The sequence below is a fragment of the Podarcis bocagei genome (assembly GCF_964188305.1).
Source record: "Podarcis bocagei genome assembly, chromosome: 17".
NCBI classification, from domain to species: Eukaryota; Metazoa; Chordata; class Lepidosauria; order Squamata; family Lacertidae; genus Podarcis; species Podarcis bocagei.
Window position 1 is genome coordinate 4,305,088 of NC_138143.1, and position 14,736 is coordinate 4,319,823.

The following is a 14,736-nucleotide window of genomic DNA, read 5'->3' on the forward strand; positions in this document are numbered from 1 at the left end:
TCTCATAGTCTTTCTGGAAAAGAGTAGCCATATGGGGAGAATCATGGAAAGGTGCATGGAAAATGAATGTTTGAGGAGCAGAGAGGTTAAGCTGACATGAGAGAAATGCTGAATCTATTATATATGGCTCTTGGAGAATATCAAGTCAGGCTCTCCTATAAGAACATACTTGAGAACCAGGCAGGAAGCAGGTTTGAGGCCCAGCTCCATGTTCTGAGCAGAATGTTGAAAAAGTGGGGAGAATTCTGGGGGTGAGTAAATTGGTCCTTTAGGAGTCGTTGCTTACCAGGCTCCAAAGATAATATGTGAGGTAAGGCCCATTTGTCTTGAAGGATAAAGGTAAACAAAACCACTACTTCGTGGTTTTGAATCAGGACTATTTCAGAGACAGAAAAAACCCCAGCACCCTTAACAGGGGAGTTTTTAGCAGACAGGAACAGCGTGAAGAAACACCTCCAAATTTGATCTGTAAATTCTCTCTGGATTGAACTAATCCTGTAGATGATTTAATACTGGTCCAGTTCATTGCTTTCCATGCCCTAACAAACCTTTGCAAAGTGGATTGAACCAAAATAAATGCAAGCATATGAGGCTCCCTTAGATCATTGGCCTGTCTAGTATAAGGACTTCCTGAACCAAGGAGTACTCTGACTTCCAACAGTTCTCCAAACCCTCAGGGCAGAACTACCTATTTCAAGACAAATGTGGAGTTCCCACCCTGTTCGCCCGATGGTACTGGATACTTCCAGACAGAGAAGCTTATTTATTGTGGGACTGATGTATGCATGTTTTTTCACAGCATCCGTACAATGTCATTGCCATCAAAATGCCATTCCTTCCCATCAAATACCTGACGTTCCAATGCCGCAATGCCCCTTCATTTCCACTTCTCTTGCAGGACTCTCCGCTCAAAGCAGTTCAGATGCTGTGGGTTAACCTGATTATGGACACTTTTGCTTCCCTGGCTCTGGCCACCGAGCCCCCGACGGAGGCCCTGCTGCTGCGCAAGCCGTACGGACGGAACAAACCCCTCATTTCCCGCACCATGATGAAGAATATTTTGGGCCATGCTGTCTACCAGCTTGTTATCATCTTCACCCTCCTCTTTGTGGGTGGGTTCTTAGGACACTGAGCTGGAGTTGGGAGGGGCAGGGGTGGGCCTGGGTCCACGGTTCAGAGAGGGAGGAGGGAGAGGCTTGGTTTGCTGGGTGTAGTGTCTTCTCTGTGATGCACTGCTTTACACCCCCCCTTCCTCACCCGCAGGTGAGGTTTTCTTTGACATTGACAGCGGCCGCAATGCGCCCCTGCACTCCCCGCCCTCAGAGCATTATACCATCATCTTCAACACCTTTGTCATGATGCAACTCTTCAATGAGATCAACGCCCGCAAAATTCACGGCGAGCGCAATGTCTTTGATGGCATTTTTGGCAACCCCATTTTCTGCAGTATTGTCCTGGGAACCTTTGGCATACAGGTACAGGCCTGGTCTAAATGGATGTGAAGGACCAAATTGAGTTGGGGCGGGTGGGAAAGACAAGATGGATGGATGAATACATGGATGGAAATGTGTATTGGTGGCTGGCTGGCTAGTTGTTCTTGTTTTTTTAAGAAACTGGGCTTTTCATACACTCTTGCTTTAATAATAAATTTTATCATACATTGTTGCTTGTGCTCTTTGTGTCTTATTAGGTTTCATAGGCCCCTGGCCCCATAGGCTGTTGTTGCTATTATATCAATATATCAAGCATCTTAACTGAGGTTGTGTACACACTAAACCTTTAAAGCATATCCGAAGCACATTTCCACTTCAAAGAATTCTGGGCGCTGTCATTTGTTGAGGGTTGCTGGCAGTGCTATTTTTCTAGAAAAAGAGGTGCCAGGATTCAATGTCTTCCTTGTTCTCTTAGAATGCAAAGGGCACCCACATGAGAGGTGCCAGAACTGAGCTCTGGTGAGTTCCAGCTGGGGGGGGGGGAGCCCTGGTTGCTGAACATTGGGACTCCGTGTGGGGCAAACGAGTGTCCAGAATTCTTTGAGGGAAAGTATGTGTTTTGAATATGCTTTAAAGGAACTTACTGTATAAATGTTGAAAGTGAGGAAGATGAGAGAGGGAGGGAAAGGGGGAGGCAACGTTAACAGAAGACAGGTGTGTGCAATTGCATATATATGTATTTAGGTTTCTCTTTCTCTTGAGGGGTGAGGAATGAGGCACAGCTGGAATAAAGACTCTCCTCCTGCAAGAGAGGGGAGTGGTTGTGGTCGGGAGCCGGACTCCGCCTCAAGCAGGGGGCGTTAGCCCCCTGCCTCCCACTCACCTGGCTGGCCTACACCCACGGGCAGGCACCCAACCAGGTGCCTGCGAGGGGGCGTGTTTAGCAGCCCAAATTGCTGCGGCACAAGCCTTCCGGCCTCACTTTTCATCGTCCCGTCGCGAGTCACCCACCCTCCACTCCCTTAGAGCTCAGGGTCTCAGTTTTCTTTTGGCCTTGCTATGGACCTTAGGTTGGTCACCCTGGTTGTCCGGGGGGGCTGGTAGGAATTTTTCCATTTGGCATTAGGCTTTTTGGTTTTTTCGCCTACCTCGTAGCAATCATCACAACTTTCGTGGTATTGGTGGGTAGGTTAGGCATTGGAATAATGTGTTGTGGTGTGTTGAAGGGCTAGGTGTGGCCATCGCCTATGCCTTCAATTTTTGGGTATTCCGTTAAAGGAATCTGGCGGTCGTGTACTCTGTCCGATGCCTGCTTGGCGGAAGGCCATGGCACGACCCTCGGTGACATCAGGGGAGAGCTTATAGTTGGATTAGCATCAACAGGCTCCACCTACTGGTGAATAAACCCCCCTGTTTTAGACTCACCCCTCTCTGAGGGGGTGGAGTCAGCTGACGTAATCCAATGCCTAAGCCAATACCTTTTCACTTGCTGTAATCAATAATTTGTGGCCTTTTCTTGCCCATTAACCTTATATCACGTGTCCCCGTGTTTTCATTCCACTACGCGGGGATCGGGTCCTCGAACCACAAACATCCATTGCTCTAGCCCCATGTCCCAGCAGCCCTTGAAAAAGTCAGGACAAGACTGTGGGCAGTTTGTTTAAGAACATGAGAAGAGCAAATTCCATAGTTCTGCCTCAGAGCTATATGGCTGCCTCAGAGAGAGCTCTGGCTCCTTGTATCTTCATGGTTGTCCTCTTCAGACCTCTGGTTCTCCTTGACCTGCTGTTACATCTGTGACTCTTTCCTTCAACTTGGGGTGCTTCCAGACATGTTTTTATTGTGGGATTGGTTCTCATGCATACAAGTTTTTTTGCAGTGTCTGCACAGTGTTATTGTCATCAATATTCTAGCCCATATTTTTAGTTATTTATTTAATGTACCGTATTTGTATCCCACCTTTCTCTCAAGCTGGGAACCAAGGTGACTCTTAATCCAGATTAGCGCTTTATGGGGAAATCCAATATAATAACAATAGCTTTGTTGCCAATGACCCATTGAGAGTATTAAGCAGCCTTGGTTGTGTTCTCTCCGTTCCCATTGTCAGTATTGCCCACTCTGATCTTCCTGGATCCAGTCTTCTATCTCCTCTCGTCTATATGCAGTCCTGCCTGGCCACCAGCTTTCCCGACAGTGAGCCCACCCTTTCCCAACAGTGTGTATAGATACGGAGGGTGGGCTTCCCTCTACAGGAGTTTGTCTCACTCTGCCTCTCTTCCTCCCCCAGATCGTCATTGTGCAGTTTGGGGGGAAACCGTTCAGCTGCTCGCCGCTGAATGCGCAGCAATGGCTCTGGTGTCTCTTTGTGGGCTTTGGGGAGCTTGTCTGGGGACAGGTAAGAAAACCCTTCTTCTGTCGTCTTCATTTGTGCTCATCACTGGATGGTTTTGGAGTGTAGGATAGGATATTATTTATTATTTATCCTTCCTCTTCCTCACTTGTGTGAGTTTAATGTCTGGTTAGCAGGGTGCAGCATAAAATGTAGAAACTTCTGGGACAAGGTTGCTTAACCTTGTTAATAATTATCCAGGACAGATAATAATTTAGCAGGCTGGGCCTTCCCCCTTTTCATCCCTCTAAACAAAAGAATCACACAGAAGCCATGTCAGGATAAAAATATTGTTTGCTTACATAAAGTTCCAGACTTGGTTACAGCAGTGAAAACAAGACAGGCAGAATATACTTCTATGCTATAAAATATATGGTTGAAATAAAAAATGAAATCTGCTCTCGGGAGAACACAGAACAAGCATCCTTTCTCTTCACTTCCGTGGCAAAATGAGACTGAACTCTGAGGAGAGAGGAAGCAGTAAGGATTCTTTTTCTTTGTTACTTTTCCCACCGGGGCAAGCAGGAGATGAGACCTCACAGAGTGTCCTCTCTGGGAATTTACAGAGGAACTCCACGTGTCTTTTAACCTTTGATTATCTAGCAAAACTTGAATATTATTTTGGCTCAAGATTATTTCCCACACTCACATAGCATTTAAACTTCCCAGCCATGCTGTAACATTGCACTATCCCAAACAAGTGCAGAAAAACTGCTGGGTGCAGAGTGCAGAACTCAGCTTCCTAAGAATCTTTGCTTTCATTTTTTAAAACAAATATCAAGTTCCTAGCCCTTGTGGCTACAAAGATGGCATTGAAATGCACAGTAAAATCTCAGAAGCCAGTGTGCTGATTGTATCCTGCCTCTTTCCTATGACTTGGAGAAACAGAATATATCTTGCGAACTCAGCACAAATATATGAAAATATGCTTACATTGCATAATGTACATATGTTACAGACTCTAGCTTTTCTATGCACAGAATTTTGGCTACCTTGGGCCTATGTTGTTTTGCTGCCCTGGGCAAAACGGAAAATGCCATTGCATGCCTGTGCTGCCACCTGAGGCAGCCTGCGGCACGCAGCTGAGGCAACTGCCTCATGGGTGGGCCGGCCCTGGCTTGGGAACAAAATGCTGATCTGGCTGACTAATGTTTAGGAAGGACTGTGCACAGAGGCAGCATATGTAGGTACTTCTTTCTTGCTGTCCTGAGAAATTGCAAGCCACTGAATCCTGCCCACTGGCACAACAACCGTGTAGGATTAGAAGATTGAGTTTATTATACCTCCTCTTTTATTGTGAGTTGTCAGAGTGCACCATATAGTCAGATACTAAAGACAGGCATGCCATGTTCTCTTGAAACTGGGGAAGCACCAATCAACACCCTTGTTTAGTTCTAGTATGTCCAGTTAACGAGCTGACTCATTAACGACATACTAGAGCTGTGGGGTGGTCACTTTGGGGGCATTGGCATATGATCCTCAGTGGGCTCCCCAGAAGGCAATGGAGCCCTCAGGTCCTACCCACTGTCGGCAGTAGGTAGAGCAGAGTGGAGGGCCTTCTCACCTGACCCCTCTGGCAGGTGTCACTGAGAGAGGGGCAAGGCACTGGGGAGTCTGTCTAGTGCTCCCACAGATATGTTTGCAGAATGCTGGCCTTGCCCACGTATCCTCTGGGTAAATTGCAGTGACTCCAGTGCTGTGAGGTCAAGGTGATCCACCACTGTCTGAAACCCATGGCCTCACCTGAAGAGCTAGAAACTTTTTGTTAAACAAAAAACAAACAAAAAAACCAATGCTGTGAATCTTGGGAGTTATAACCAAACATTGCACGCAAACGCATGCAATCAAGCAAATTTATACTTGTAAAAAAACTGTTTTTGCTGCTTCTGGAGGTGATAGAGAGTTTGGGCAGATTCTGGGGATCTTGATAGGGATGAAAGTCACATGGGAAATGATTGAGTGCCCCTTTTCTGCCCTGCTAATACTTCTCTCCCAATTCCCCACTCCTAAAGTGGCTTTTTCATTTAATGTAATTTAGTAAATGGCATTGAGATCAAGCAGCATGCATTCGTAAGTAACACGTAATTAGCCAACCAGATTCAGCTCTTGTGTGCTTAAGCCATGGGTAGACAAACTAAGGCCTGGGGACTGGATCCGGCACAATTGCCTTCTAAATCCAGCCCATGGACGGTCCAGGAATCAGCATGTTTTTACATGAGTAGAATGTGTGCTTTTATTTAAAATGCATCTCTGGGTTATTTGTGGGGCATAGGAATTCAGTCATAATTTTTTTTTTCAAAATATAGTCCTCCCCTCCACAAGGTCTGAGCAACAGTGGACTGGCCACCTGCTGAAAAACTTTGCTGACCCCTGGCTTAAGCTATGCAGTCACATAAGGGCTCCTAGTCTACTGAGAAAATGTTGAGATGTGCAACCGACACCTGCTCCCTTCTGTAGGTCATTGCCACCATCCCCACCAGCCACCTGAAATGCTTGAAGGAGGCAGGGCATGGCACCGGGAAGGATGACATCACTGATGAGGAAATGGCGGAGGATGAGGAGGAAATTGACCATGCTGAGCGGGAACTCCGTCGTGGCCAGATCCTTTGGTTCCGTGGCCTCAACCGTATCCAGACCCAGGTATGAGATAATGGGGAGGCGCCTCCCACCAGGGCTTCCCTCACCCTTGCCCAACCCTTCCTTTGCTTTAGCAGTGACTTGACAATAAGCCTTTCATCTGGTTATCTCCTACCCCATCCCAAGACACCTGATGCTCATGCCTGGGGGAGAGAGAGAGAGACCTCCAATGCTGGTCTAAGCATTTCATTTCCCCGCTGCCTTGTTTCAGCAGAAAGAACTAATGAATGCAGTGCTTGGATGCATGAACAGAGGCAGCCTATAGAAGCAGAAATGGGATGACGAGTTGCTGGGTGGTTTGGAAATGCCCAGAAAAATGAGAACAAAATCTGTGGCTGAGATGGTAGCAGCAGAAATGGTGGTGGTGGAAGTAGCAGTAGTAACAGCAGTCATAGAGTAGTCCTTTCTATAGTTATCAGGCAGGTCATTTGAATTCCCATATTACTTGTAGGGAATGGAGGATGAGAGATGGTGACTTGTCCAAGGCCATCCAGTGTGGCTGTAGCTAAAGACGGACTCAGTTCTGACCTCTCTGATAGTAGCAAGGATCCCTGCAAAGCCACATGCTCCCGGAGCTGAGCCCATATTCTGTGCTCTTGCCCCATTTGACGGGCAGAAGGCAGCCATAGTAAGGCCAGCAGAACCTGCACTGTCTAAATCACCCAAGATGTTATGCTCCATGCTCCATTGCTCCTGTTTTTTCAGGACCCCAGTGTGGTGTTAATGCTGGGGCATCAAACATAAGATCCTGCAGTGTTTTCACCCTACTATAGTCTACACAATCTGAACATTTGCAGGGCCACAAAGCCACAGGCTGGTGTACTTACTCTCAAACCAAGCCACTGTTGAAATAGCCCAAGCTAGTGACATTAAATTGGTATCTGTGCCTAAGACATACTTGCAAATGTCTGTGTGCCTCCTTGTACTGGGGAGGTGCAGGAAGCAGACTTTTGTTATGAACCCTCTTTCAAAGCCTCTTTTCTTCCCTGCCTGGAATATATTTTAGAAAGTGAAGCACCTGCAGTGGGTGGTGGACAAATGGAATATAGGTTTGGGGGAAATGATATTTGTCAAATTGAAGGAGAATGGGCATTTCAGTGGTGGAGTGATGAGGAATTTGGCCCTTCAAGTCATTTGGGTTTTACTGTATATCCCTTCATCTTACTAGTGGCAGGAACATACCTCCCTGTAGATTAATGATGTCTATAGTCCCCATATGGTGGCGACTGCACTGAGTAGCATCTAGAGCCTCAAAGTATGAACATGCACCTTGTTTCCTCTGTAAGACAGTCCTTGCTTTCCTTATAGCCAGTTTTTACAAGTTTGCCACAATAAGAATAAACTATGGAGATCAAATTCTGCAAATGTGCTTAATTGACTGGGTACTTAGTTATCACACCCATAAATCATTCAAATGTGATTTATTAGACACAAGTTTCATTTGGCACCTACAACAGTGACACGGTGGATGGTTTCATCCAAGTTTTTTCTCAGAGTAGACCTATATAAGTTAATGAACATGACTAAGGGCTCATCCACATCTACAGAAAACCTGATTGCTGTTTGCTCTGATGGAGCGCTAAAGAGCAGTTTTCCCCAGGGAAAAGCAACAGGACAACAGGAAATACAGATAAGCCCTAAGTCAGATCCATTAATTTCAGTAGGTCTATCCTGAGTAAATCTTAGTTGAATACCACCCAGTGACACTGACATTATCCCAGTTATAAAGAGGTATTCACAGAAAATAGGCACTATGACACACAGAAAAGAACTCCTTCCATAGTCACTGGAAACCTTGCAACTCTCCTTCAAGTCTCAGGCTGCTTCCACACTAGGAGTTTATTCTGGAACTGCCATTCTTTGTCCACTTACTCTTTTAAGGGACATCTACATGACATTGTCATTAAATTGCATCTGCCCTATATTTTCCCTGTACTTTTTTCAACTTCTTTTGAGAGCCCACAAATGTCGGCATGGTTGGAACTGCTGCAGAAGCACCTTAACTCTACTCTTCTGTCCTTTTTATCTTTTTAAGAAATGTGGTTTTGATGTGTGCAGTTACATTTGGGGCAACTGAGCCACACCTTTTCACCTTAGAACACTCATTATTACCTATCCATCTGGCTCCATTTTAGCAGTGTGTTGATTTTTTTAAGCTTTACTTTTAGATTTGTGTTAAAATGTTTTGTCACATTAACAAAAAAATAAGAGCAGCGACACAATAACACTTCAGTGAAAAAGCATTCTACTGCAAATGTTAAAATTAACAAATAAAATGAACATGCTGCTGAAATGCATTTTTACACCGCTTCCACGTGGCAGTTTATTGTAGCAGCCTTGGTGCTGCTCATACATACAAGTTTTGTGCAGCACCCACTCAAAGTCGTCTTCATCAAAAGGGAACCTGTGAAAATGATAAATAGGGATTAAATGGGGGGGTTATGGGACATCTTTTTGATGGTGTTGTTGTTGTGTGGATGCTGTGAAAAACTTGGAAGCATGAGCAGAACAGTGGGCTTATCCACACTAAAGAGTGGAGCAAAATTCAAGTGTGGCTCAGCCCAGTGTCCACAATAACCTGCCGCACCTTCTTGCCCATAATGCCATGTTACGCCCTTTAATATGGACAGAACAGAATAAGATGTACATACTCCAAAAGTGCAATGCTGAGTGAAGTATGGGAAGTCCATTTCAGTTTCACATGTTGTTTAAAGCAGAAGAGCAATGTCTAATAGCCTACAGTCTGGAAGCACCCTCAGGCAACCACTTTTACTTCATCAGGCTTGTAAACAGCCATGAGGTCCAGAAACTTGTGTCTTATTTCTAAAAGGCAAATCAAATCTAGGATTAACTGGTCTCTGACATCAGCACTGAAGATCAAGTACCGCAGTCTTAGCTCTGCAATAAAAGAATGCAAGATTATACTCGGACACAAAACCCACCTGAGGGCAGGTTGTACCACTGCTAGCCATTGTGGGGCTTCTGTGCCACATACTTCAAACTAGGTCCATGTGAGAGGAACGATTTCAAGACAACCATGTCTAGCTTCTATGTTCTAACAACATGCTTTCTGATTGCAGCCCTTCCCCACCCCACCCCCTCCTCCCTTCCCACTTCCTCAAACTGCCTTAAAGAGGGAGTGGGACATGTGCCTGGCAATTTTTCTTTCCCTTTAGCAAGTCAAACAAAAGGTGGTTTGCCTTAAGACTTGATGCTCATGGGATCTCAGAAGTTCTCAGGCCTGGAGCATGATGAGGAATGACCAATGGCATGTTGCATAGCAAAGTTGTTGCTTAATGGATGAAATGAAATGAATAGAACCCGGAAACCCAACTCTTCTCCTGCACCAGCTCCATTCCATGTAAATATGGCTGATTCCAAGGCATCCCAAAGTGAGGGAGACTGCTCAGCTGTCCCCACCCTCTTATTCCCTTTTCTAAGAAGAAAACAACACACACTCATATGCAGCATGTGTCAGCAATGCAATGCAACCCAGGGATCCTGGTTTTGCTCCATACGGTAAACTTCACAAGACGTTCCCCTGCAGGAATGAAGGAGCAGGGCTTCCAGAATGGAGTGTAGGGCTACCAGGCAGGCCCAGGCCCCAGCTCTTTCACTTTTAAGCACTGTGCCTTATCCCCAGCCCGCTAAACTGGCTTTATCCTGTGAGATGGTGGCAAAGCATGGCAGCAACCTGGTGTTAATACCAATCTGCATCAACTTGCAAGGTGGAAGCATTTCCCAAGAGGCCGGCTAGCTGTTAAAGAGGTAGGATGACCATGTGTCTTGCTCTGCAGGGGATAGTCCTGTACCTGAAGGGCTTTCTGTCTGGTCCAGGCCCTGTTTAAAGAGCCCTGTCTTGAAGTTGCCCATCAATAGTTAGCATATGGACTGTGCAGACACACAGAGCTCAGCTAGTCATGGTCTTCTTCCCTGCTATGGTGAGATGTGTTGTGTTTTGACTTAAATTATAGTAATTATTTCTAAACTTGCACCTATACATATAAACTAGCATATACAAATTGTATGCAATCTGTGTCCTCCTTTGTCCTCCTTTTTGGCTGATGCGTTTGCTTTTTTTGTGGTGCCAGCCTAGGAAGAAGGGAGCAGGGTGCTTCCTGTGGTTCAGAATATGCCTTGCATAAAAAGATGACTGGCCTCAGAACGATGGAGGCTCTCCTGCATCCAGCTGCTCATCCCATTTGCACCAGCAGGAGATCAAGAATTCCCAACTGGTCCATGGCCTTCCCTCCATTCCCTGATGGGTTCATTTGGTTTTATAAGAATATACACAACCTTTGCTGTAACCTAGTGAGGACAAGTTCCCCATTGCATAACTGGGGGGAAGTGCAGCCAAGAGAGTGACTTGCCAAAGGCCACCTCAGTGAGTCCATGTCTGAGCTAAAACTCTCACACTTAATTTATTTTCCCTGCAGAGCCACACTGGCTTTGCGCCACTGCTCACATGTTGCTGGTAGTCATGAAAAAGTGAAGGTGCAATGAAGGTGAGCTTGCAGTGTGACTCAAATACTCCACAAGACTGAGAATTGAGAGAATTGTGATTTCTGCAACAGAAGAAATTCATCACATGTTCCATACAATTGCCTATATTTGAGAACGGCTAACGGCAGTCAGATTTTCGTTTCTTATTCTGGTACTTCAGATGGCCACCTGTCATGGATGCTCTTGTTGAGATTCCTGCACTGCAGGGGGTTGGACTAGGTGACCCTTGGGGTCCCTTCCAACTCCTATATTCTATGGTTCTGCTATTTACGCATGGTTCACTGAAGAGCTCTTTCCCTTCCCCACCATCCCTTTCCCCTGTGGCATCACTGAGCCCCCTAGACGTAGTTGCTCAGTCGGGTGCAAGGGACACACCTTGTTCATACATTGAGTGCAATTCAAATGGTAAGGCTTTCTATGGACTATCCCTATACCATTTCCTATTGCAGGTGTTGTTTACATACTGGAATGATTCCTCCTACAATAAAAATAAAAATAAATGACACATCCTTGCATTTAGAAAAATGGCATATCAAGGCGTGTTTTCCCTGACATACTAGTTTTCTACTTGTGCAAGTTTGTTTCTGGGGAACATTCCCCAAAGTGCTAGGAAAAGCTTCACTGGTTAATTCTGCTGAATCTATCAATAGCTTTAATACCTCATTATGCTTTTTTGGGTGGGAAGGAGATGAGATGAGGTGGTTAGTGGCTAAGGGCTGGCTGAAAGAGAACCCTGGCACGCAGGTGACACAGGCAGTCAGGTGTGTTTTTACCTCCGTCAAAAACTTTGAACCAGGGTCTACAAACATAAATGCCTATGGGAGCAGGCTTGTCCATAGGATGCCTGCACTCCTTTTTCTCAATGGACAAATAATGTGAGCTATGCATACTCACTTAGGCATTTGCAGAAATGGATGACACCACTATCCACCCCAATTCTGTATAAAGTGGTCCCATAACCCTGCTGCATGAATTAGCTATGTGTGTTTCAGAAGTACCAACTACAACTGCTATATTTGGGTGGGGGAAATGCCCCCCCCCCGTTAAATCTGGGGAGGGGGTGTCTTCCTAACCATGTGACTATGACTCGCTTGCTTGAGTCTTCGATAAACATCTTGGCCTGTTTGCTTTCACACTCTGGTATAGTAGTGAACTATATCAAAGAAGAATTCAAGGAGGGTAATTTGCAGGATTGGGAGGTAGATGCTCTGTGATTTTTTGTTCAGGTAGACAGCCTTTTCTACACAGTAATATTCTAATATTAGTCCTTTGATTCATTACTTATATGGCACGGCACGGCATGCTTCAATGTAGGGCAGCTCAATTTTAAAGCAAAAAAGTGGCAAACGTCTCCGCTCACACACAACCGAGCAATTTTATGATAATTTACTATTCTTTTTGTTCTTTTATTTATCTCTTGGGCAGCAGTGTGTTCCCTTTCTATACAGACCAACACTGGAGCACTCATGTAGCTAGCTGCACAACAGCACACTCTTCCGTTTTTTCCCATAAGGCGTATGCAAGAGGAAGGCAGTGGTGCTACTTTGCTCTTCCATCCCAGACGTAATATTGCCCTAGCCATGCCAGCAGTGGGGGACCTCGGGGTCTCAAATTTCCCCGGCGCCCTGGGCAGGGCCAAAATCCAGTGCCTGCCCCCTCGCCATTCTGAAGTATAGTTCTGACATCCCCTGTGGCTCTGCGCCCAGTGCACACAAACCGGCCACACTCCCAGGACTCGGCTGCCAGACATTTTATTTTATACTTAATTTTGCCAACAATTTTTATTTGCGTAACTAAGATTAAACAAAACAAAATAAGTTCCTAGCCAGCCTCCAACAATGAGATAGGCTACAGAATGAAAAGCTACTCATAATCAACCTTCAACAATAAATAGGGATGGTTTTTATATACAATATTTAGGCTGCAATTCTAAGTGCGTTAGCAGGAAATAAAAACAACAGAACAAAATAGCACTTTGTTCTGAGTAAGCCCACTGTGTTCATGTTGTTTCAACAAATCAGAAGTGGAGAATCGGTTTTCTTTGGCAACTTCAACAGTATAAAAGAAATAGAATCTCATTGTATGAATGTGTGAATTAGCCTTATATTTATAATTTGTCTCAGATTTATTTAGAAAATATTTATATGCTGCTTATCCACAAGAAGATCTCAAAGTGGTTGACATAACATAATGGGACCTACAACTATGTTTCATTTGTTTATAGCTCCTGGTGGGCTTCCACACATGTGGAAAGTTTCATGGAGCTGGGTATATTCTTACAGCGACTTCTCATGCAATCAACTGTGCTTGGGTTCAGGGCAATCTTGCTCAAAACATACATAGTATCCCCCAAGATTCAGAGCAAAATGCACCATTTAGAGACTGCACTTGCTTCTGTCGGAGTCCTGCCAAGGAAGGCCAGGCACTAGGGAGTAGATTTTGCCTTGACAGCAACTGTGACCTCAAGGGCAGTGCTTTTCTTTTCCCCTTAGGAATTAATGCCAGCTGTTCACATGCACAAGAGGAAGTGAAACGGTATACACTGGGACACAATTATAAGTGGAGGTAACCCTACTCCCTATCGCTGGTCACCCCAGTCCTCAAGGATCCAGCCAGCTGTTCTACAAAACCCCACCCCTTCGTGTGTAAAATCCTATCTTGGGTTCAGCTCCTTGGGGATGCTAGAATGTGGCCATACGTTGAGAAGGAACAGACTTTTCTTGAATGAGAGATTTGTATTACTGCTCAGTTATACAGTGGTACCTCGGGTTAAGTTCTTAATTTGTTCCGGAGGTCCGTTCTTAACCTGAAACTGTTCTTAACCTGAAGCACCACTTTGGCTAATGGGGCCTCCTGCTGCTGTCACACCGCCGGAGCACAATTTCTGTTCTCATCCTGAAGCAAAGTTCTTAACCTGAGGTACTATTTCTGGGTTAGCGGAGTCTGTAACCTGAAGCGTATATAACCTGAAGCGTATGTAACCCGAGGTACCACTGTATAGCAATTTGAAATGTGCAAATGTTTTATGACCATCCTCTTGTTTGAGGCTATAGTCTTTGCCCCTTGGTGATGGCTAATGATGAACCTATTGTCCATGATTCTTGTCTTTTAATTATTTTATTATTTCCCCCAAAGAAGCTGTAACACTGGTCTTCACAAACATCTTGTAGCAACGAGTTTCTCAGGTCAGTTGTGCCTTGCACTCTGTTCTTAATGGATTGGCTGCAGCCATTTGTGTCTTGCTGGATTTCCCCCCCAACAATTCTGGTATAATGTGCTGCTAAGGGTTTGTACTTTGTGTAAACTCTTTAGAAATGGAGCCTTCAAGTGTGACCAGTTGCCTCGATCTTCTGCTGGTGCAATTTGCTCTTTCCATAAAAGAACATCAGTGTGGTGCCAACTCCCACTAGCTGGCCTCTGGTGCATAATGCTTCATAGACTGTGGCAGGAGGCCAAATCCCCAGCATGGCCAATTCTGGCTGGTATGCGCTGTTCCACTGCAGCCGCTGCCCGCTGCCATCCAAATTTTCTATCTCATTTTCTCTCCCGCAGATGGAGGTAGTTAGCACCTTCAAGAGAAGTGGCTCCTTTCAGGGGGCTGTCCGACGCCGCTCTTCCGTCCTCAGCCAACTGCACGATGTAACCAATATTTCTACCCCCACTCACGTAATTCTCTCCGCCGCAAATGCCAGCGCCGGTGCCGGGAGTGAGTCTTGATTTCCTCTTACTGCTTGTGATTTTTTTTAAAAAAACCAAACCAAACAAAGACAAAAA

General features: G+C 45.3%; 1 protein-coding gene across 8 annotated transcripts in view; it reads left to right on the forward strand.

Moving 5' to 3' along the window:
* The window catches only part of ATP2B3 (ATPase plasma membrane Ca2+ transporting 3), a 120,382-nt gene that overhangs the window by 90,366 nt on the left and 15,280 nt on the right, over nt 1–14,736 (forward strand). For 4 of the 8 annotated variants that reach the window (XM_081177196.1, XM_081177195.1, XM_081177197.1 and 1 more), the window contains 4 exons: nt 899–1,112; nt 1,264–1,475; nt 3,721–3,828; nt 6,280–6,462. In XM_081177196.1, the coding sequence (XP_081033322.1) occupies nt 899–1,112; nt 1,264–1,475; nt 3,721–3,828; nt 6,280–6,462 (717 nt within the window). Of the gene's footprint in view, nt 1–898; nt 1,113–1,263; nt 1,476–3,720; nt 3,829–6,279; nt 6,463–14,514; nt 14,669–14,736 lie in introns of all 8 variants that reach the window. The other 4 variants (XM_081177199.1, XM_081177200.1, XM_081177201.1 and 1 more) reach the window with 2 other exon arrangements.